This window comes from Pollachius pollachius (genome assembly GCF_949987615.1).
Source record: "Pollachius pollachius genome assembly, chromosome: 3".
Taxonomy (NCBI): Eukaryota; Metazoa; Chordata; class Actinopteri; order Gadiformes; family Gadidae; genus Pollachius; species Pollachius pollachius.
This window is the reverse complement of record NC_136936.1, coordinates 15,537,175-15,561,157: the sequence shown is the minus strand read 5'-3', so window position 1 is coordinate 15,561,157 and position 23,983 is coordinate 15,537,175. Positions and strand designations below refer to the sequence as shown.

The 23,983-nt window shown below is 45.2% G+C and overlaps 1 protein-coding gene across 2 annotated transcripts in view; it reads left to right on the top strand.

Annotated features, from left to right (window-relative positions):
* The window catches only part of grik4 (glutamate receptor, ionotropic, kainate 4), a gene marked incomplete at both ends in the record, with an annotated part of 135,275 nt that overhangs the window by 82,369 nt on the left and 28,923 nt on the right, over nt 1-23,983 (top strand). For both annotated transcript variants that reach the window (XM_079731830.1, XM_079731829.1), the window contains 3 exons: nt 1,776-1,928; nt 2,661-2,765; nt 23,089-23,196. In XM_079731830.1, the coding sequence (XP_079587956.1) occupies nt 1,776-1,928; nt 2,661-2,765; nt 23,089-23,196 (366 nt within the window). The remainder of the gene's footprint in view (nt 1-1,775; nt 1,929-2,660; nt 2,766-23,088; nt 23,197-23,983) is intronic.

Genomic DNA, 23,983 nt, shown 5'->3' with positions numbered 1-23,983 from the left:
CATCGACACAACATAAGCAAAAGGCTACAACAACCACTTGTTGTACATGGAACACCACAAGGTGTTCCATGTACAACCTTTTTGTAGTATATCATTCAACCCCATTTTTTGTTTCGAAGTGCATCCATCAAACATGCATGGCAAGAACCCAGCCCTGTTCATTATCTAAACAGGTTGTTGTCTTCCTGCTGCATGGACGGATTTCTACCATGGTAATCAGCGTTTATCACAAGCACGGATGATGCATATAGGCCTAGTCTAAATCAGTGCGTCAAGTCTCCCTCGAGTGTTACTGCATCTCAGCCCTGTGTTATCGAGTCTTCCGTTATGCATTAGTGGAGCTGGTGGAAAAAAAGATATATAGTCCAATTAACAGCTCATCAGGATTTTCTTCTTCAATTTGTCTATTCTCAACCGGTTTCATCACCTATTGGGAAAGAAATGTAAGCGTGCGGCCGTTGCATGTGTGAGTGCATTTGTTGCCCTTTGACTGGTTGTCTTCCTATCAAAGAAAGATGTGCTGATTTGCCTCCATCCTTAATTGCCTTCATTGAATATGTGCATGTGTGCAATATATGCATTCTAATTATGCCCCCAAGAAAATATATATATTTTTATTTGTATGATGCATATGTTACATCAATGACCCTTCATGTATGATACATATGTTACATCAATGACCCATCATGTCTTATTAGCAGTGACATGTATAATCACTTATCTCTAATTAATCACAAGCAGTCTTAAAAGGAAAAACTCAATGCCTGCAGGCATATGTAATGCTCAAAGTGGAGGAGGTTGACTGAGTAGCGATATAAAGAATGAATCCCCGTGCTTGAGTAAATGGACTAACACGATTTACACTTTGAGATGAAAGTGATTCACCTTATCATGATTTCGAAAATGTCACCCTAAATGTGACTGCAAGTGCAAAATTCAATAAAACATTCAGCGTATATTTTCGATCGAGTGGTCACATTGTAGTTCTTCTCTGCAAAATATGTTGACTCTGTTCTGCAATCAGTCTGAGGCCGCCATGGATACCAAGCAAACACCTCTCTGACTCTCCAGCTTCATTGCACAGCTGCACTCTCCTCTGGCCTTGGCCCACGCCTGGCATCATGCATTTTAATTGTATTTGCATAGTGAGCTGCAATGTGTGTGTGTGTGTGTGTGTGTGTGTGTGTGTGTGTGTGTGTGTGTGTGTGTGTGTGTGTGTGTGTGTGTGTGTGTGTGTGTGTGTGTGTGTGTGTGTGTGTGTGTGTGTGTGTGTGTGTGTGCGTGCGTGCATGCGTGCGTGTGTGTACAGGGGTAGAGCAGGGGAATGACTGTCTCTCCTGCTGTTTTTTGGCACTGGCTGAGGGAGCCAGGCGGTAATTGGAATGGTCAGGGTTTGCCAGCTCCACTGGGGGGGTAAGGCTGGAAAGGGGGGAGAGAGAGAGAGAGAGAGAGAGACAGAGAGAGAGACAGAGAGAGAGACAGAGTTTTTTCTCAGTGCTGTCAGCAGATAAGAGTCTCGCTAATGATCTAATGGAATAATCTCAGGGCCACTCCAGGGATGGGTTAACCCCTCGGTGACCGCTGACAGGCTAGGACCTGGTGTGTGTGTTTGTGTGCGTGCCCGGGGTATGGGTGCAGGGTTACAAAGGATACAGATAGCAGAGCTACAGAAGGTGCAAGCGTCCAAAATGCACACGCTCATCTTCTCTCCTCCCCCTCCCCTGAACCTCTTCCTCTTCAACCTCCACCTCCTCCACCTCCTCCTCCTGCTGCAGCTCTCCTCTGCGTTGCTGTTTGACGCGGTGCATGTGGTGGTGGCTGCGGTACAGGAGCTGAACCGCAGCCAGAACGTGGGAGCCACAATGCTGTCCTGCAAGACCTCCAAGATCTGGGAGCACGGCACCAGCCTGATGAACTACCTGCGGATGGTAAGACCGCTGCCCCCGCTGGACGGGAGAGGAGCAGGTGCCTCTCCTCTCAGTGTTCGGCCATTTTCTGTTTATTTCCATGCGTTGAACTGCTTTTCTTTTAGTGTCCACATTGTCCAAGAATTGTCCTAATTATGCTCTATTTCTTTCATCGCCCAAAAGAAAAACAGAATGACTGGTCAAATTTGTCAGAAAGGCACTCTAGCTTAGCAGGGAGGCAACAAAAGCCATTGTCAGGCCCGCACAATGCTAATGAGATATTTAATAGCATAATAGGCGTGTATAATGAAGTTCTATAGTGAAGTTCTATGGCGCTGAATATATGTATTCAGTATTTTGTGGTTCTATACTTGGACTGCCCATCTCTAGCTCATCGTTCAGCATTTTACCCAGAGAGAGAATGAGAGCACATGAAGAGAAACAAATGGGATGTCATTGGATTAAACTTGTTCTCTTTAATAAAGACAAATAGCTGTCAGTGACTGGGCTGCCGCCGTCCTTGATAGTAACAGGATTAGGTGTAAGTAATGATTTATGTTTCACAGAAAATTGACCAATGTGTTGGACCGTATTGCCCTTTATATCAACGTCTGAAGAGAAAAATATCTAAAAGAGACCCAAAAGAATGAACAAACATTTGCAACACTTATTTCGCTTGGATCCTCAAAGCTTTTTGAGGTTCACTATTTTAAGTCTTTAACACTTGTGTCTATGTGTGTCTGTGGGGGACAGGTAGAGTTGGAAGGACTGACGGGGCACATTGAGTTCAACAGCAAAGGCCAGCGGTCCAACTACGCTCTGAGGATCATGCAGAATGGCAAGGACGGCCTCAGGCAGGTAAAGTACAGCCCATGTTTCTACAGGGGGAAGAAGATTATTTTCCCTCACTCTGCTGGTAGCCACGCACAGACCGTAGTTCCCTCGCTCATTAGGACTGGAATTCATTATATCAACAATGTTTGTCGAGAGGCGTTCCTCTGTCAACATAACCATTAGCCAACGCTACCGCTAGCAAGACGTCTTGCATTCGAACACATCTAATCACAAAGCAGCATAAGCTATTACTGCGCCGTCGTCTACTATGCTCGTTGCGGTTCACTGAATAGTCAACTGAAGTAGTTTTGAGCCGAGCTGCCCATGTCGATGCTGGTTCCCGAGACCACAATGTGTTTGGAAAGCTGGAGGTGAACTCACCTGATTCTGCTGTGGCAGTACATTTCAGATCACCTTGACGACTAGGCATTGTTCAAAGCGGAAATAGCTGCTGAATGCACACAATTTTCTGCATAGGCATCTTCTTGACCATCCTTAAGAGAGAATAAATCATTTTAACCACACTGTTCTTAAAATACATTTATGAATATAAAATAAATGAAATTTGCTATAACTATTAATACTCCATCACTCTCCAAATGTTCAAGATAGAAAAATGTACTGGGTTGAGTTAAAGTAAATCAAGTCTATACGTAAGCAATAAATGACAGGGGGAACTTCTCCTTGTCTCAGCCTTGCATCCATGCAGGATGGTTCCCCGTTTCCAGGTCTGGGAGAAAGATTTAGTTTCACGCCAAGAACACTTTCATAGCGGGGGTTTCTGTCGAGGGATTTCCTCCTTTATGAAGACATTTCCAATAGTTAGTCTAATAGGAGAGTTTCAGATCTCCTGGGATGGACTTGGGCCTGTAGAGGCACAGCTACCTTAATGTAGGCTTTGCAGTGAAGTCACTCTGGCATTGAAAGGATTTTGTGATCAGCGGTTTAAGTGCGGCTAGTATAGCTTATATTGATGCTGGTCCAGTGCTTGGAAATAACAGCTCTTGCTCTTGCTTGAACCTGGCTTCAGGTAGGGAAGCCAGGGCTGACCAGGGGCATTTTCTAGCATGGAGCTCAGCTAATGGTGTCCCTTTACTCCCTCACAAGCCATCGCCATGGGAGAGGGGACCCATGAGTTTGCACCTCAGAAGGAGGCCTTTAAACTTCATAGTGTCTGTCTGGGAAAGGAACTCAAGAGCTAAAGTGAGCTGTATTTGCATTACGCCGTGCGATACTGACTGCTGAAGTTGTCTTAATCCCAGATGGCTTCAGTGGAGCAGCTCATTGGCAGGCATTGCGGGACTGTAGCTGCACATAGTAGCATAGTAACCACACATCAAGGTGGATGTGTGGTTTCCTTTGAAGGACCTGAGCGTAGCCCCGGTGTGGAAAAAAGAGCATGAATGCTTGCTTTGGCCTGATTTAAGTGAAGGCATTCTTGGGCTTTTCGATACATTTGTGAACATCTAAAGTGTAATCTGGCTGCAAGGAAGGGATTCAGCGTAACTCTGTGTGACATACATTTACAATGCCAAGGACTTTTTGTTTTTATAAATATGAAAATAATTATTTGTGATTAAATCAACCTAAAGTCATACTCACAGTTGTTTAATAAAAATAATATCTAGAGGTAAGAAACACTTATTATGATTTATCATATTATATGTACAAAATCTATTGTTTAATCAAATTTGTATTACACACAGGAAGAGCTCAGTACTTCAAGCAGCGTGAAAAGGTTTGGGGACATTTTCTTCTAATCAACGGATATAAACAAAGAACTTTATTACACAATTCATTCTTTAATTCTTTTTGGACTGATTGAAAGATTTGTCATGGGGATTATTTAAGATCGAAAGATACTATCCCAATTTAGTTTTATTAACAGACGAAAGGTTTTTAATTTGTTATCCAAAGTTGTACTGTCATAATTTGCATAATTGTGCGGCTCTTCTTCCACCGACACAAAGAAAAATAAATGTTTTGAAATAAAAGTGCAATCAACAATATAAATAATTTTTCCAGCCTTTGCCTGAAACTAAATGTTGCATAGAGCCTTTGTTGGGGAAAGGCTCTATTCAGTAGCATGCTGCTTTTAACTGGCTACTCTGTGGCCTTAAGCGCTGCAGCTCACCAGGGTAACACTTGAAGGAGCGCTTGTGCTTGCGGCCAGATACCAACCCCTAACTGTATCACTATTGTGTCGCGTGTTTGGTCGTCCCGGAGAGCTGGCCTTGCAGGCTGAGCCCAGACACCAAGGTCCTATTGTGTTGGCTTTACAGACTTGTTAACACCCTGACAAGGGTCAAACACAGGCACGCACGCACACATGTACGCACGCACGCACGCTGACATGCACACACGCACGCACGCACGCACGAATGCACACATACAAACATACATGCAGGCAGACTCACTGTCACCGACAATCAAACACAAACACACACACATACATGCATGCATGCGGACAAGGCTGACTATCAATCACACACATAATAACTTGTGCACTCATACATGCACAAACATACTCACACACAGAGGCAAACTCACGCCCCAGTGCTTCTGCGTGATTACCAAACAGCCAATGTGCTGCAGACGTCGCCTGTCTGTCTACACTACAGCATGCCTAGGCTCTGCTCCTCCCAACACCCTATAGCACTTAAAGCCTTCCAACTCCCACCAAGCAACAGTTTGCACCACTCCAGCATTCCAAGGACAAGCTCCTCGATTAAAACCAAATTAGTTTGATGCATCCGACAGCGTGGCTTCATAGAAACGTGTAATGATTCTTTCTACAAATGCCACAACTCTTTATTATTTCACGTCTCGCCACGTAAACGAAACGCACGCACTTGGGAACAGGGAAGTTTAATAATGGGAGACTGCTCTCTTTGTCATTAGATTATCTCAAAGTATATGTTGTCCACCCCAAGTCGCTCCTCTGACAGGTGTAATTACCCCCTGTTCCCCTGAATCCGTTGATGTATTTTTAGTTCCTTCTCCCCGTCACTGATGCAGCAGGTGTATAACGGTGATGTACCTCGTGTCCTGCCACCCAGCCTTCATGTCACGGCGTGCCCCCTAGCAGGCTGCTAGACAACTGCATTCGCCTCTACCCGACTCCCTGGCTCAGCCGGTGTAAAACGATTGAGTGGACCACCTTCCCTTGACCCTTGTTCCGCCCGGCAAAGCGCCTCTACAGGGGTTTTGTTCAGATGAGCGGCGTGTAATTACGCTCATTCCCGGTTTGTCTGTGAATCTGCCAGCCTGACGTCGGTGACCCCACGGTCATCAGACAAACCTTGCTGTTTTTTTCTTAACACTCGGACAGCCGTCTCTGACGTGACTCCAGGGTCCCCTGGCAGCGAGCCAGCCCTGCGGCGGCAGCTGCGGTAGCGTGACTCCTGATGCGATGGATCCGAGCAGGGCTATCAGTGAGCAGGTCTGCCCGTTATGCTAATGGTGGCGAGACAAGGTGTTGTTTGTTTATGTTTACCAACACCTCCCACACTTGGTCGGGACGGGCCGCTCCGGACAGGCAGGCGTTGGGGGTGCCCTGTTTATTGGCAGGGATGGAATGTACACACACACACATACACGCAGACACGCGCACACACACTCATAGTATTACTATTGCATTAACATCTGCAAATCACAAAGTTATCGCTCAGTATCAAAGCGTTATCGATAATGCTGTGGTGGTGGTAACTTATCCGGACTGCACACGCACAGCTTCCAGCCAGAGGCGCACGGTTAAAAGTCTTTCTTGGGAGGCGCGCAATTACAGATTATCGGGGAGCTCTGCTGCCTCCAGGTCTTTACCCACTCATTCTCTTGATCTGTTGAACTCAGTCTGGCTCATTGTGGGTGTCCCTGCATGAGCACACCGTACACAGCGTATGGATGATGCCTCGTCTCACGAACACACGATCAAACTCTCCATCTGGCTATCTGTCGGTATCGTTCCATCTGGATCAGTTTATGTTTGTGCATGCATATATCTGTCTGTCTATCTGTATCCATTCATCTGTATCTATTTATATATGACGTGTTCATACATCTATCTGTCTGTCTATCATTATCCATCTATCTGTATCTACTCAGGTATGTACGTACATATATCTGTCCATACCATTTTAGCTGGTCCCTCATCAGGCATCAAATCGCATTCCCTATTGTATATCTTTTGCTGATGGTAATATTTACTCTGCATTTCACGTCCCCCTCCCCCCTCCAGGACAAAACCATTAGCGCTAATTTGAGCATTAGTCGTTTGTCAACAGAACAACAGGGCACGGGGAGGACGTGTTATTTACCTTTGGAGAGGGTGTGTCGTTATTGACTCAAGGTGCTTTCGAGGTTATTCCGGGGGGACGATGATTCATCATCCTGTTGACACAAAGTTAACTTAATAACTTTGGATCGGCGGCCACGGCCCGCCTCCACCAGCTGCCCCATGACGCCAGGTTCAGGCCGGGCCATAATGAAGGTGCAGCGAGGCGTCTGTGCGGCATCATTACCGCTAGTGGTCCTTGCTGCCGGCCCTCAGAAGTCGGCTAAAGCGGGGCGCGGGGGGGGGGGGGGGGGGGGGGGATCAAGCAGAGTGAAGTAAAACAACAAAGAAAAAGAAAACCGAACATGAGGGAGGATATTTGTTGATATATGTTTGATATAGCAAATGTCCCCCCCACACACACGACGTAACAAGCAAATCAACACCAATTCAGTACATATCAAACACAGAAAACCGAAACGGGCTCCGTATTAGCTGCCCCTCCCTCGGTGAGCAGTGTGACATCTCATACAGCTGACGGTAAAGGCAGAGGCAGGACAGCAGGCCCTCTCAGTTCTGGTTGGAATGACTCATTACATGTTTTAGGAGAATCGCTTGTAATCCTTGACGGCCTTTTATTTGGTCCATTCATGAGCCTGTGTAATGAGTAGATGAAGAAGACTAATTGCCAAAATCTCATGCTGGGTGTGTGGGTGGGTGTGTGTGTGTGTGTGTGTGTGTGTGTGTGTGTGTGTGTGTGTGTGTGTGTGTGTGTGTGTGTGTGTGTGTGTGTGTGTGTGTGTGCGTGCCTATCTGTATGAGCCTATTGAGTATAGATACCCCGTAGTGATCGCCATGCTTAACACTATCACGTCTTGTCTTCATAAATCCTTAAAATAACTGAACCTGCTCTGTTGAACTCAAAAGCTGGGAATGATCTTTCCCCAATGGACACCAGAGAAATGGGCTGGCAGTTTCCCTAACCTAGGCCTTTTGTTCGTTGGATGAATAGCCTCTGAATAATCATAGCCACGCATCGTGTGCGCACACTCACGCACCACACACAAGCTGGGACTCTTCTGACCCTTCTAGCAGTGGACCCACAAAGCAACAGCAGCTATACCTGCGTGGCCTGGGCAATAGCCTGGCTAGCCTCTAGCCTCTAGCAGCTAGACTCTGGCCTTAAGCCTCTACTGACTAGCTTCCACGCTCCACCAGCTGCTCAACAGTTCATTGGGGAATCTGTAAGATGACTGACTACTGCATTTAGGTTGAGTCAAGATTGCTAGAGTTAGAGCATATGGCCTTGGGGACAGTGTGTGTGTGTATGTGTGTGTGTGTGTGTGTGTGTGTATGTGTGTGCGTGTGCGTGTTTATGTGCATGTGTATTTATGGCTGTGCTTGGTATTTCTGTTTGTGTATGTGTTTGTCTGATGATAGGTAGGATTTGTAATGTCAAGGAGATTGAGTGAGAGGAAGAGAGAGAGGGAGGGGGCGGAGAGAGAGAGAACATGGTTATTCAATGTCAAAGTGTATTTATCAAATACAAAGTATAACAGAGGCTCATTCTGAACAGTGAATACCTTAGGACATAGCACCAACAACTACGCTTTAGGCATAAAATAATATGCCAATATATAGTTAGTAATATAATGAGTAATAATAGAAAAAAAATACTAAATTGCTTCAGTGCTAAAAGGCGTGAGTTATTTTGTTCTCTTGGAAGCTGCAAAAGGCAGGTGTGTCTGAGATATGACTCAAATTCAAAGTGTTGCATCATTAGGATAATGCAATCTGTTTCACTATGTAAGCTTGTACATGTTTTAACCTTTAGAGCGCTGACAGTTCAAGTGCCCATGCATTGTGTCTGGTGAACAATGGGAATAAAGACATTATATTGTAGCATATTATGTCTAAATCTGCATATTTCGTGAGGCTTTTTTTTTTTACTAGGTTTTTTTCGTCGAGGTTTGCAACATGTTGATGTCTCCATCTCTCTCACGGAGACACTTTGTATAAACTTGACTCGGCATAATCTCCTCCCTGAGGACTCTTCTCACCACCTGAACCTAACCTGATTTCTCTGTCATTGCCATTCATCGGATCTGCTCGACTTCCCTAAACAGAAAACTGCTTTCTGAGAATATTTTCATTGCAAGAAAGCTGTAATAGTTTGGTATTGAATGAGTAATATGTGTGTCTCTAGATATGTATGGTGAAGTTATATTGATGCAGCCAAACACTACTATATCGGACTGCTATATTGTTTTTCTTTTCAGAGATTGGATCAATTTGAGGCACAACAACTTCTTGTAAAGACATGGAATCTTACTACTCCAGCCAAATAGCTGCCTGTTGAACTGGCTCTTTATTTCCCCAAGGTCCTGATTTGTTCCTTCATTTAAATGCATTTCTGTCATTCAAGAGATGCCATACGGCTCTCTGCAGAATACACAGGCATTTCAAAGTCCTTCATGAAATGATTCATATATTCAGAAGACTCATTCCAGTTCATGAGTCAATGTTCCACCCACAACTGTGAACAGTATTTCCCATTTTTATATTTTTCCTTGTCCATTTTTAGTCAACATCAAAATTGCAAACAGGGCCAAAATAATATCACATTCTGCCCTGATTGAAAAAGTTTCATCTTTTTAACTTGTTTTTCAGTGTGTCAATGCTAAATCTTGATAAAATCCTACACCATACCACATCTCATCCCCAGGTTGTTAAATCACCCAGATATGCATAAAACATGGGATTTATGGCATGACTCTTAGGTATTCAAACCACAAGTGCTCCATCCCACCATTCTGTGGTTTTATTAGTTAAAAAGTTGAAAGTTAGAGATACTTATAGGAACAAGGTGTTAAGAGCAGAGTGTAAACCTTCATGTCCTCAACTCCATCTGCGAATAAGAGGGAACTCTGAGTTCCTTCAACACATACACACATACACATGCATTCACATACACACAAACACATGCACACACACACACACCAATTTGCATGAAGTGCTCTGAGGTGCTATGTTATTTACACAGCGCTCCCTGCAGTTAAAAGCTGGATGCCTGTATTCACTTTGCCTCTCGCTCCTGATGTATTTATTTCCTGTCAGAGCCACGCTGCTGTTTATTACAGCAATCTACCTTTTCTCTCCCCTTCTCTTTTCATCATCCCCTCTTTCCTACGCCTGCCTCTTGCAAGCACAACATGACTGTATATACACACAAGCAAATGCACACAAGCACACACACACACAGACACACACACACACACACACACACACACACACAAACACACACACATACCCCTAGCCTTGGAAGCACGTGCACACAATTGCATTAGTTCATTCAGCTGCAGTGTGAGGGGCTGTAAGGGGGGGGGGGGGGGTTGTTCAGTTTAAAGCCTGCTCCTGACTCTCCTCCTCTACCATTGAAGGGTGTTATCATCGAGGCACAACTAGTGGTGGAGGGCTGTCGCTGTGTGAATGTGTGAGTGTTGAGTGTTAGGTGAGTGTTAGGCAATATTGTAAAGCGCTTTGAGTGGGCACTCATTAGAAAAGTGTTATATAAATGCAATCCATTTACCATTTACCACAGTGGTTGAGCTAGTAGGGACAGCATGGGGTTTGGGCTAGTAGTGACACCGTGGTGGTGGGGCTAATAGTGACATCATGGCGGTGGTGCTATTAGTGACAACATGCTGGTGGTGCTATTAGTGACAACATGCTGGTGGTGCTAGTAGTGACACCATGGGGTGGTGCTAGTGGGCTCGGAATGGTGGTGGTGGTGGTAATAATGACATCATAGTGGTGGTGCTAATAGTGACACCATGGTAGTGGTGCTAGTGGTGACATCATGGTATCGTTCTTTATTAATATTAGTATATATTTTTGTGAGTGCGTTATGGAATAGAAAAAGTATATGCATTGTGGGTGTGTGTGTGTGTTGAGTGTGCGTAGTTGCAGCTGTTTCTGAGTGTGTGTGTGTGTGTGTGTGTGTGTGTGTGTGTGTGTGTGTTTGTGTGTGTGTGGCAGGGGTTATGTGTTTGTGTTCTTTTGCATGAGCCTGAGCGTTTGGGTTTGTGTGAGTGGGGGGGAGCTGGTGAATAATTGAAAACACTTGTTGATTTAATTTCCAAATGCTAGAGATTGCAATTTTTATCCGTTTTAAAGGTACACCAGATGGCCACTTATGCACAATGTAAAGTTGTTATTACATCTTTAGCCTACAAATTAGGTTTTATAGCAGATATATGGGTCTTTACTTGGTCTCCAAGTGTCACAATGAACAACTGTATGCTTTTTATTATTTTAATGAACTCTCAAACTTCCAGTCCTTGAAACAACCTGCTCCTTAATAACTATTTTACTAATTTAACTTACCATGTCCCTGTAGTGAAAGATCTTTTGAGCTAATGTTACCTCATGCGTTCACATTTACATTTAGGGCATTTAGCAGAAGCTTTTATTGAAAGCAACTTACAACTAGAAAATGCATTTCCTGCAAAATAATTTGCGGTAAGTGCTGTAGTACAAAGGTTGAAAATATTTTTTAATCAAGCCACATAGATTAAGAGATAAAGAAAAATTAAATGGCTTAAATCAAGTGGAGTGATTTGAACAAAATTTCAAAAGTCTAAATGGAGTAAACAATGTAACCATGCACACCATTTAAGAAAAAGTAAATGGTTGGAAACAAATAAAGTTACCGCTGAATGAAAAGCGCAAAGCATTGCTAAAAATGCAGAAATGTAAAATGAATTGAACTGAAGAATCTGAAATGTCAAATGTATTGCCCTGCACTGTGTGTGTGTGTGTGTGTGTGTGTGTGTGTGTGTGTGTGTGTGTGTGTGTGTGTGTGTGTGTGTGTGTGTGTGTGTGTGTGTGTGTGTGTGTGTGTGTGTCTTTAAGAGAATAGAGTGGCGAAGCCACGCCCTTTCCGGTAGAGCCCATGGGACCTATGAGATCGAAAAATATGAATGGGTTTCAATGGAGAGAAAGTAATTATTTTCTGGTCCCAGTCTTTATATGCCCTGGATTACACATATGTTGTTTGTGGATTTAAATGATAATTTTTCATGCAAAGAAAACTAAAAAACATTGCGAAGAAGTTTGATAATGTTAGGTTATGTGTGAGGCCACTTTGTGAACTACAGCTCTTCGCCGTTCTCGACGCGAATGATATACGTCACCACCCGCACATAGAACTCCGGTACAGACATGGCGATCTCTCTGTTCCACTTCACCGCTTTTTTCCAAGGGGAGGATAAAAGCATCGAAAGAGGTGAAAACCATTATAAGTCGGGGCATGTGGAGAGTTTCAGTTATGCCGATGGGGAGATTGTCGGTCTTGTCCACGCCAGTCGCAAGGAGCGTGACTTTAACTAAACAATTGCACAATAAACGGTCAAACTCTTGACATGAAAAATTATGATTTAAATCCACAAACAACATATGTGTAATCCGGGGCATATAAAGACTGGGACCAGAAGATAATTATTTTCTCTCCATTTAAACCCATTCATATTTTTCGATCTCATAGGTCCCATGGGTTCTACGGAAAGGGCGTGACTTCGCCACTCTATAGCTAGCCGGTGCGTGATTAAAAGTAGCTCAATAGTGGGAAAAAACGCTCAATCTGGCAACACTGCCTGAACGTCCTCCAAAATTAGCCCAATCTGGCCGGAAAAACCGCCTAATCTGGCGACACTGCTGAACGTCATCACGCTCCAGCGTCAACGTAAATCAATGAGACCAACTGAAAACGAAGCTGGTATGAAACTAAAACTGTGATTCTGATTAAAGTTTGAATGATATCGAAATTCAGTTTGGATATTATTGAGGATACAAGTGTGTAGATTTGTTAAATGGTTTGAACGAAGGTAAGCGGTTGAGATTTGACCAAGTTACGATGTCTTAAGTAATTTAAGTGTCAGAATGGGCAGACGGCTTCAATGGGATCAACTGTAGAATATGACGGTTTGAAACTAAAACTGATTCTGAAGAAAGTTTAAATGATATCGAAATTCCGTTTAGATATTATTGAAGATACAAGTGTGAATGAAGATAAACGGTTGAAAAGTGATTTAGTTACGTGCAGTGCTTAATATCTAAAGTGGGAGGTCCCGGAACGCAGAGGGGGGGTGGATCCGGCAATTTAGTGCGGGGGTTAGAGGTAATGGAACAAAAATAAAATACACTGCCTACTAGGGTTGTGTCGATGGACGATGTCATTGTCCGTCGTGATGGCTGACTGACATCATGATGGAGGGCCACCATCGTGATGGCATGAGAGGTACCGGATCTGCCCAAATAAATACTAGAACACAGGGAGACCAAAATTAAGAGATGCCGGATCTTGTTCCGGCAGGATCCGGCTTAAATTAACCACTGGTTACGTGACGTCTTAAACAGTTGAAGTACCAGAGGAGGGCTCTGCCGTCCTCCCATTGACTCCCATCTTAAAAAAATGATAATATTTTAAGTAGAATATCTTAAAAGTATAAGATATTTTAAAAATCGGAAAAGAAGAGCGCGATTCCAAGCTATTCTGAATATTTTTAGTCAGAGTCTCTAGGTGAAAAATTGAGGAAGGAGATAGGTCCCAAAGTTTGTAGAGAATAATAAAGAAAGAAAGACAGAAAGAAAGAAATAATAAAACTTATGAAGAACAATAGTTGAGCGCTGCATGCAGCACTCACCTAATAAGAACATTTGTCAGAGGAAAGAGAAACAACAATATATCGCTGTTGTTAAAGCACTTGCCAAGCACTTACAATTGCAAGGTCAACCCGTTCCCCGTATACAAAAAAGATATCTAGGATGAGATGCTACATGATTCTAAGTGCTATTTTCAGTGCATGGACCGTCATCATACAATAAATGCGGACATTAATTGTTTGCTACTCAGGGATATTCTACTTCCAGCTTTCTGTTTAGATTCTCCCTATATTTATTTTGGTAAACTGAAAATGTAAATAAGATCGAAAAAGGGTACCATAAGAAGTTATTTTGATAAAAACCTGAATGAAGATTGAATATCATTAAGTGTGCTGTATTTCATTGGTAAAAGAGGACAGAGCAGACAAAGCGCTAGCAAGCTACCTTTGCATGATTTCCGTGCAATGGATGGCCTCACAAGTGCTTTGGTGAGACCATGGCCCTCCTTCAGAAAAAATACTGCATCCATGTATCTCTTATTCGTTAAATCACCTGTCTCATACACATCACACATCAAACACAAACACACACAATCACAGGGACACACACACAAACATATGCAAACACACAAACAAAGACAAAGCAAGCGAAAACATGCATACACACTGCGTTTCGTCTGGCCTGCTGCCTTTCATTTCGCCTCATTTTTGGTCTCCAGGAGACAAAGAGCGGTCCCGCTTCCTCTTTTGTTTTTCTCGCCTTGCACTTTGCAGGCTGGAGACGGGGAATAGATCAAAAGCAGGATGGATGAGCTGTTTTGCAAGATCCCCCAGCCTTAACGGATTTCAAGCTTGGCTTAGGCCCGTTTGTGGGGGTTTTGAGGGAACACGCGTGTGTGTGTGTGTGTATGGATGTGTGTGAGAGAGAGTAAAAGAGCATGTATGTGTGTTCGCTTTTACATGCAAATCCATGTGTGTGCGTGTGTACATCCAAGCGCCTCTTTGCTTTACAAATGCTTGTAAAGTCTGCATGCCTGCTTGTGTCTGCTGCCTTTTTCCCTTTAGCTCATGCTTTCTCGGATTCCACACTGTCCCTGCCACAATGATTTAGTCACCAAGGACAGTGTTTGAGCGGCATCATGACCCCTCTATCTACTGTCCTCCATTCAAAAGACCCTCCTTTGGAAAACCCCTGAAGAATTTGTTTCCATGTTTGGCCCCCGCCCCCTCGGTCTTCCAGCCTCCAACCTGTCCCTCTCGTCGGATCCGTTACTGGATTCACATTGAATGACACCGCGATGACCCCGGCCTCTGAACGTTTCAAAGCTCTGTCTGGGGGGGGTGTGGGGGAGGGGGAAGAGAATGAGAAGCAGTGGGGTTGCGTAGGCGAGAGGAGCGAAAGCATGGAGATAGTGAGTGGGAGTGAGACGGAGCGAGAGGGACAGAGAGGGAATGAAGGAAGAAATGGGAAATAAAAAATGCGGCGGTGCTGGAGCTCTCCTTTGAAAGGCCCCCGTCCCCCGACAGTGACAGTATGACCTCTTCCCCCCCCGCCGAGGATTGAGACATGTACACAATCAGCGCTGCGGCGGCTGCTGTCCACGGGCCCACAGGGTCCCTGTGGGCCCCCCCTCCACCCAGGGAGAAGCCAGGGGAAACAATGTCCTCCCCGGCTGCCAGGGAGGACATTGTTTGCCCTGGCTTCTCCCTGGGTGGAGGGGGGGGGGGGCTGTGCTGCAGGCTGCGCTCCTTTGAAGTGATGCTCAACCAACCACGAGGCACGACCATTATCATCCACCCCACACTCGTGTCTCATCGCTAAAAGGACTAAAAGGACCGTGGCTTGATTCCAAATAGCGCCAAATAACGACTGTTACAGAGTAGCTTTGGAGTAAATTTGAGGTGAAACTTGAGATTGAATGCGTGTGTGTGTGTGTGTGTGTGTGTGTGTGTGTCCATGCATACCCGTGTGTGTGCATGGATGAATGTGTGTGTGTATACATGTGTGTGGGTGTCTGTGTGTGTCCGTGCATGCCCGTGTGTGTGCATGCATTAATCTGCGTGTGTTTCCGTGTGGGTGTGGGTGTGTCCGTGCATGCCCTTTGTGTGTGCAGGCATGAATGTGCGTGTGTGTGTGACAACAAAACGAGCCAACAATGAAATAGAAGGTTTGCGAAAGCTTATAAGCCGAGTTTCCCTATTCCTTGCTAGCCCGACGGCTTCAGGCGAGCAGCAAGGATCGGCGCATGATCTCAAAGTAATGTTTCTGTGCTGCGGAGAACAGCAGCAGTCTGCCTCCCTCTGAGGCACAGAGTGTCTGGAAGGCTCCTTTACGTCCTTTTCCCATGACCCGGTACTGAGGAGCCTCATCTGGGCCGCTGATGAGTTCACACACCGCCCCACACTCCTTCTGCTCAAGGCCCGTTGAGGTCTGTCGCTCTGCAGCCCCCGCTTTGAAGAGAGGATAAAGGCATGGCATGTCCACACACACACACATACACACACACAAACACATGTGCACGCATACGGAGACAAACACAAAAAACGGAGGCGCGCAAACACACACACACACACATGCACACCCGCAGAGACACACACACACATGCAAACAAACAGGGACACACACACACACATGCGCACACGTAAGGCAACACACACTCAATCACACAGAGAAAAACAAACATTAATTTGCACACATACGGAGACAAAGATACAAACACACAGAAAACCTGAAGACACACATACTTTACCCTCGATAAATGCCCAAACGCACACACACAGACACACACACTCACAAACACACAAACGTACACACAAACACACACACACACATATACACACATACAAGAACACAACCAGTAATTGAAATAAGTGTGAATAGAATCTACAAGGGTCGTATTTCAGAAAAGTCACTCATAGTGAGTGGGAAGAGGATGTTCTACACGTGGTGGTGGTGGTGGTTAGTGAGGTCCCCCCTTCACTGTAAAGCGTCTTTGAGTGTCTAGAAAAACGCTATATCAATTCAATCCATTATTATTATTATTATTATGTGAACAATCTTCAATTGTTTACCGTTCTACACCAAAAGTGGTGAACATCAACCTGTAATCCGCCGCGGATCCAATTCAGCTGACACAAATAACTTTTACGGCAAAAACGCCATATCATCACAAAAAAAAGCGTCTTTCACACAAACACACACCCACAAGTTACACAGAAATAGACACACACTGCTGCCGTGTCGCCATGACACCTTACTGCGGTGGGCTTAATGCATGTGTGCCCGACGACATTATCTCCACATTAGTACTTATTCCCTCCCTCGCACGATGATGGATGCCTGTGCCACGGCGTCCTCCCGCCAAACCCTATTGAACGTGCCACTCCTGACAGGAGAATCAGCCACTCCCGACGCTCCGGTGAGCAGCGAGCCTAATCCCCCCCTCAGACTGCGATTCCAGGTTTCAGAAGGGAACCCTGGGTAATCTCTCAGCGGGGGCGACGCTCCACTTCTTTTGTAGCCGCCGCCCCCTCACAACCCTCTCTCACACACACACACACACACACACACACATATACACACACGTACACATGCACACATACACATACACACGCATATACACACGCATATACGCACACACACATACATATGAATCAACACACACACACACACACACGCACATATATACAAACACATAAACACATGCATATATACACACACACATACATGCACACACATGCAGGCGCACAATCTCTCTATGTCATACTTATTCTGTAGCAGCCCGACAAATACTCACTCACACACACACACACACACAGATACACAGGCTGACTGCTGCTGGTACACTGTGTTCTTTCTCTCTTGCTGCCTGTTCCTGGTACCTGAGGATTGATTACCTTTCCGTTTTGCCCCCTCAGCCCAGCTCCCCAGTAAATAACTGACAATAGGCATCAACAGTGTATCGCTTATTTCCTCTTGCTCTCCCCTTTTCCCATCACGGTGTCTGTTGTTGGCCGATTTCTCCCCCCACCGCCGCCGCCTCGCATCGCTCCATTCCTCCAGACAATAGAGAATTCAAGACGTCGGATTCCTTGCTTTCATGTGTATGCAAATGCGTTGATGTCTATTTTTTATTCTAGCAGCGAAACATAAAATAATCATTGCGCTAATGGAACGACTGTAAATCACCTCGTAGTGGACGTGAAAACGTTGTCACGTTGCGTCCAAAACACGTGCACAACAGATGTGATTGGATGTGCTGTGGCATGCAACGGTAGGTGATGAATGTAATTAGCTCTCCTGCTTCATTAACATTCTAAACCAAGCCTGTATACAACTTTTAATCTCCCCCAGGAATAAGACCTCAGGACTGGTGGCACGAGCCAGCATGGCCGCCATGCCTTTAGGATGACAATTTTTGAAAATACTTAAAAGGTAAATGGACTGCATTTATACACATGAGCTTCTCTGACCGGTGGCCATTTTATTTGTTGCTTCTGATTAGTCACTCATCAAGTGAAGAAGCTGTGTACCGCGGCCAATAAGACTCAGGGAACTTCATCATGTCAGTGAGCGACAAAAAATGTTGTCACGTAATGTGTCCGAATTATAATCACTACAGGGACCATCAAAGTTTTATTTGGAGAAGTTGTGCGTGCCAGTTGCTGCAAAGGCCCTGTGCGCGCCCACTAGCACGCGTGTGCGTGCACAACTCTGTGTGTGTGTGTGTGTGTGTCTCTCTCTTAATCTTTCGCTCACTCTGCACTTGTTGTCCTGATGATAATGCTTACAGCAGCTTCTTCTGAGCGCCCCATCCTCTCCAGGATGGAGAGAAGAGTAGAGCACTCTTTATGTTCGGCCCCGCCGGAACGGCAGAGGGGCCTGATGACAGGGCCGGTTTAGGCCCGGTCCCCCTCCCCTTCAACCCCCTCCTGGCAGAGGATCATTCCTTTACCCCTCACCCCCACCCCCCGCCCAACTCACACACACACACACACACACACATATATGCACACACCCACACACACGCACACACGCACTCTCACACACACACACATACCCCTCCCCTCCTACTGCCACTGCAGCCCCAAGGCGAAAGCATCACACAGTGTCTCTCCTCCCCCCTCCCTTTTCTTCAGCGCTACTTGACACCCGCCGGACCCCTGATGTGAATACCGATTGGCCGGTTCACAGTATCACCCAATCAATGTCATGCTGTATTTCCCATAGCGGCCGTCCGCTGAATGATGCCGTGTGCACTTTCTTCTTCTCGTTCCTGTTCGGTCATCTGCAGTGCTGGGATGGAGGTGATGGAGGTGGTGCTGGTAGTAGTAGTGATGGTGGTGGTGGTGGTGGTGGTGGTAGAGATGTTGTGTGTCCTTGTGTATCATGTGCTTTTTATGTGTACTTGACTGCAAGACAAGTTTCCCTTTTGGGACAATAAAGTTTAACTGAACTGAACCGGAGGTGGTGGTGCTGGTGTTGGTAATAGTAGTGGTGGTGGTGCTGGTGGTGGTGGTGGTGGAGGTGGTTATGATGGTTGAGGTGGTAGTAGTGATGGTGGTGGTGGTAGTGGTGGGATAGTGATGGTGGTGGTGTTGGTAGTAGCAATGTAGAGGTGCTGTTGCTGGTGGTGGTAATAGTAGTGGCAATAGTAGTGATGGTGGTGGTGGTGGTAATAGTAGTGATGGTGGTGGTGGTGGTAATAGTAGTGATGGTGCTGGTGGTGGTAATAGTAGTGATGGTGGTGGTGGTGGTAATAGTAGTGATGGTGGTGGTGGTGGTAATAGTAGTGATGGTGGTGGTGGTAATAGTAGTGATGGTGGTGGTGGTGGTAATAGTAGTGATGGTGGTGGTGGTGGTAATAGTAGTGATGGTGGTGGTGGTGGTAGCGTAGATGATGGTAGTGGTGGTGGTAATAGTAGTGATGGTGGTGGTGGTGGTAATAGTAGTGATGGTGGTGGTGGTGGTGGTAATAGTAGTGACGGTGGTGGTGGTGGTAATAGTAGTGACGGTGGTGGTGGTGGTAATAGTAGTGATGGTGGTGGTGGTGGTAATAGTAGTGACGGTGGTGGTGGTGGTAATAGTAGTGATGGTGGTGGTGGTGGTAATAGTAGTGATGGTGGTGGTGGTGGTAATAGTAGTGACGGTGGTTGTGGTGGTAATAGTAGTGATGGTGGTGGTGGTGGTAATAGTAGTGATGGTGGTGGTGGTGGTGGTAATAGTAGTGATGGTGGTGGTGGTGGTAATAGTAGTGATGGTGGTGGTGGTGGTAATAGTAGTGATGGTGGTGGTGGTGGTGGTAATAGTAGTGACGGTGGTGGTGGTGGTAATAGTAGTGGTGGTGGTGGTGGTGGTTGTGGTAATAGTAGTGATGGTGGTTATGGTGGTAATAGTAGTGATGGTGGTGGTGGTGGTAATAGTAGTGATGGTGGTGGTGGTGGTGGTAATAGTAGTGATGGTGGTGGTGGTGGTAGCGTAGATGATGGTAGTGGTGGTGGTCATGATGGTGGTAGTAGTGATCGTGGTGGTGTTGGTAGAAGTGATCGAGGTGGTGGTAGTGGTAATAGTAGTGATGGTGGTGATAGTAGTAGTGGTGGTGGCGGTGGTAGTAGTGATGGTGGTGGTGGTAGTGGTGGTAGTGATGGTGGAGGTCGTAGTAGGCTAGCGATGGTGGTGGTGGTGGTCGTAGTGATAATGGTGGTGGTGTAAGTGTTAAAGGAATAGTCATGACTGTAATGTATAGGTTAATGTGTGTCCTTAGGTGCTGTCTCTCCCATTACACCAGGGGAAATGGAAAGCCAAACTCTTTTTGATCATTTTCTCCGAGGACTTCTTTGATTTTTTCCCTTCTACTTTATTTATTTCATTTCCGGTGTTCAATTATCTTTTTATTTACCTCTTGTCGCACGGTGAATGAAAAAGAGGGCCAAGCAGCCTCTAGACGGCACCGGGACACGGATTGGATCTCACGAGCTTCTGTCGGATTAACCTTGAAACAAATAGCAAATCCTCAACTATTTTGTGTAGAACTTTCTGTGAGCGGCATTTTTTTTCTTTTCCTACCCTATTTTCACATGAGACGTGTCTTCCAGCACACCTTGGCACCTCCTGCCTGCCAGCTCTCTACTTTGACTTAACCGAGCATATTCCCAAACTTGTGTGGCCACGTTACATCACATGCACGCGTGGGTGTTTTTGGGGATATTAATGTACTTAAAGCCCATGACTACATGGAGGCTGTTCAGTAATACTAATACTAGTCACAGTAGGGCATACGAGTGCTCTGTTTGCTTTGTGTGCTGTCTGTGTGTGACTGTGTGCTTGTGTGCCTGCATGCGTGAGTGCTTGTGTGTGTGTGTGTGTGTTTGTGTGTGTGTGTGTGTGTGTGTGTGTGTGTGTGTGTGTGTGTGTGTGTTTGTGCATGCATTTCTGAATTCTCTCCAGAAAACTACAAAAAGGCATTCCAAATGAAATCCAGTCCTGTTGAATCCGTCTCTCTAAAATATGTACTCAACATCACTGAATATCAGCCCTCTTAGCACCGTGTCTGGTGCAAACTCAAGGATGCTTCCTGATACTTGGGTCACTACTTTTAGCAAAGTAGCCATCCAAATCCTAAAGTACAGGTTTCAGGGCTGTTCTTTCTACAGCGTTCAACACCGACCGAAGTCGGCACCAGCGTGGCCCCGTATTTGTTTGAATTGCAGCAGGGAAAGTGTGAAGCCTAGCCAACAGGTTCTGGGCAGAGAAAAATGTAGCTTGTGGTGCCCCCATGACAACCCTGGAGATGAATGACAAGTGTCACCTGGGTGGGAAGGGGGAGAGGATTGGCTTAATTGCTCTGGATGAGTGTGATGTCAGCCTGCAGGGAGTCGTCCTTTTGTCTACCATGGCAAGAAGTCCTTTAAGTGGAGTCCAGCTGTGGTCCTCGCTCATATTGCTGACCCAAGGTGCCTTTGGAGGAAATAGATGGATGAAAATGTCTGTAGCATACAGATTCATTAAAGTCTATTTTTGAGCGGCTCATCCGCACTAGAAAATCACCACGGTTCAGTTAATTTATTCTTTTTTTATGATTCCTACTTTATAAAAGCACGCCTGACATGTCATTTTATTTAATTGAAATGGTTTCCATGCATTGGAATATAGTAGTTTATGTTCAGGGAGTGTAGTTCAAATTCTTTAAACGAGATATACTTCTAGATCAGTTGGAAGGCAGTACATCCGGGATTTCTATGAAAAGCAAATGCTATTTTAAATGCTTCAATGTTCAAATGGTAAGAGGACTGCATTAATCTAGCACTTCTCTGACCTCTGGTCCCTGAAAGTGCTTTAGATTCACCCATTCATAAGCCAAAATAAGCTCATCCCCCTGAAATAAAAAAATTCACAAAGCCCCTTTAAAACCTTAGAGAGAGATAATAACCAAATGTTATATTCCAAAATGTCCCAGCAATGACCTAAGAGAGGAATCAAACCCACGTCTTTGAAGGGTTCCACAGTGCATCATACAAACGTGAAGGTGGGTATGACTTCAATGGCATCGTCTAAATCTAAACGGAAGACCAACTTTACACAGACAATACCCAAAACCTGTCAGAAAACATTTCCTAGAAAGCAAACTAAAACAGTTTGTCTCGGAAATGAAGAGACAAAGTGATCTAGGGCTGAGGTCTTGATTCCTATCTGGAAAAAGCTCATAAAAAAAAGAAGAAGAAAAGGCCATGAATAAAAAGGCATGTGTTTACAGCCCTGCTCGTCAACACATGCCCGTCTGGCTGCAGTGATAATGCAGCAGTGGAGGAAAGACAGCGTAGAGGTGAGATGTAAACGAAGGATACGGGAAAGACGAGACGTGAACGAGGGGGAGACGGAGACGGGCGGCCCATGGGATGCCGGCGGTTAGAGGTGCCGGTGGAGCTCTAATGAGAATGAAATGTGTCTCGGCGCCACGTGATAGGCTGTTAATTGGCTTAATGAATGAATTCTGTTACCTCTGATGAGGCACATGGCCCTGTGTTAACTCTTCAAGGAGTCACGCCTCCAGACAGGTTGTCTTTGTCCCTTTGTCTCGGGCCCTGCTTTGCCTCCGTTTGTCTCTGAACCAATATCGGCTTTGTGATCTGTCGTGTGTTGTTGTTGTTTTTGGGTTGTTTTTATCCATCGACATGCTCTCCATTCTTTCTGTCTTTTGATTCCTCTTTTTCTCATTGAAGGTCATGTTAATTGTCCTTGGGATTAAGGGGTTACGAAAAAAGACACTAGATAGTCTCGATCTCCCTATTCCAATCTGACCATCCTCATAAACTCAGTTACTTATGTGTGTGTGTGTGTGTCTCTATGTATGTGTGTGTGTGTGTGCATGTGTGTGTGTGTGTGTGTGTGTGTGTGTGCTTACTACCTTTGCAGATTGGCCAGTGGCACTCTGAAGATGGACTCTCCATGGAGAGAAAGCTTCCCTCCATCAACGTGACGGAGACCCTCTTCAACACCACCCTAACCATAACCACCATATTGGTGAGTTGTGTTTTCTCGTCCCACAATGCATCTTTCACCGCCATGTCATTAAGAGACACGGAGGGTGAGAAAGTCAAGCCCTGTGTCCAAACTCTGAGGTTTGTATAATCAGAGCGGTTGATGAGCAAATGAAGAATGGTTTTGCCATCACCGAGTTTTGCCATTGGACAAGAAGTGTGGCCTCAATAGAAGCTAATCATTCCAGACATCCGAACGTCCCAGGTTCCTCATTTAAACCCCTTTAGCAGAGATAACTTGATTACATAGATCCACTTAATCATGCAAAAATAACTCATTATAGTGACTGTGACGTGCTGTTATCTGCATGATTACAGAACTTATCTCCGCAGTCGAGTCGAGCTAGAGCTATTCTAGCTCATAGCTGCAGGCTTCAAATCCACATAGAACTAGGCTAGGCACATCTTCGCTATTTCGGACAACGACTCGATTATTTGTTAATTTGAGGAGAAATAATACTAAAATAATAATAATGTTTTCATGACAACAAAAACTTCTTTGCTTCATTTTGGGTACAAACAAAGCTTTATCTATGAATATATATAAGCACAAATTCAAGGACACACACATTCACACAGACATTCAGCAAGGTGCAATGGCACATCCCTCAGGATATGGGAGGCAGTACTTATGGTAGTGGTGGTGGTGATGGTAGTGGTGCTGGTATACTTATAGGGCCGACTGCAGGGCCGACTGCAGTTTGACCCTACATATCTGCCCAATGTCAAATATATTGAGGAATCAATCCACAAAATGTGCATGCACAAAT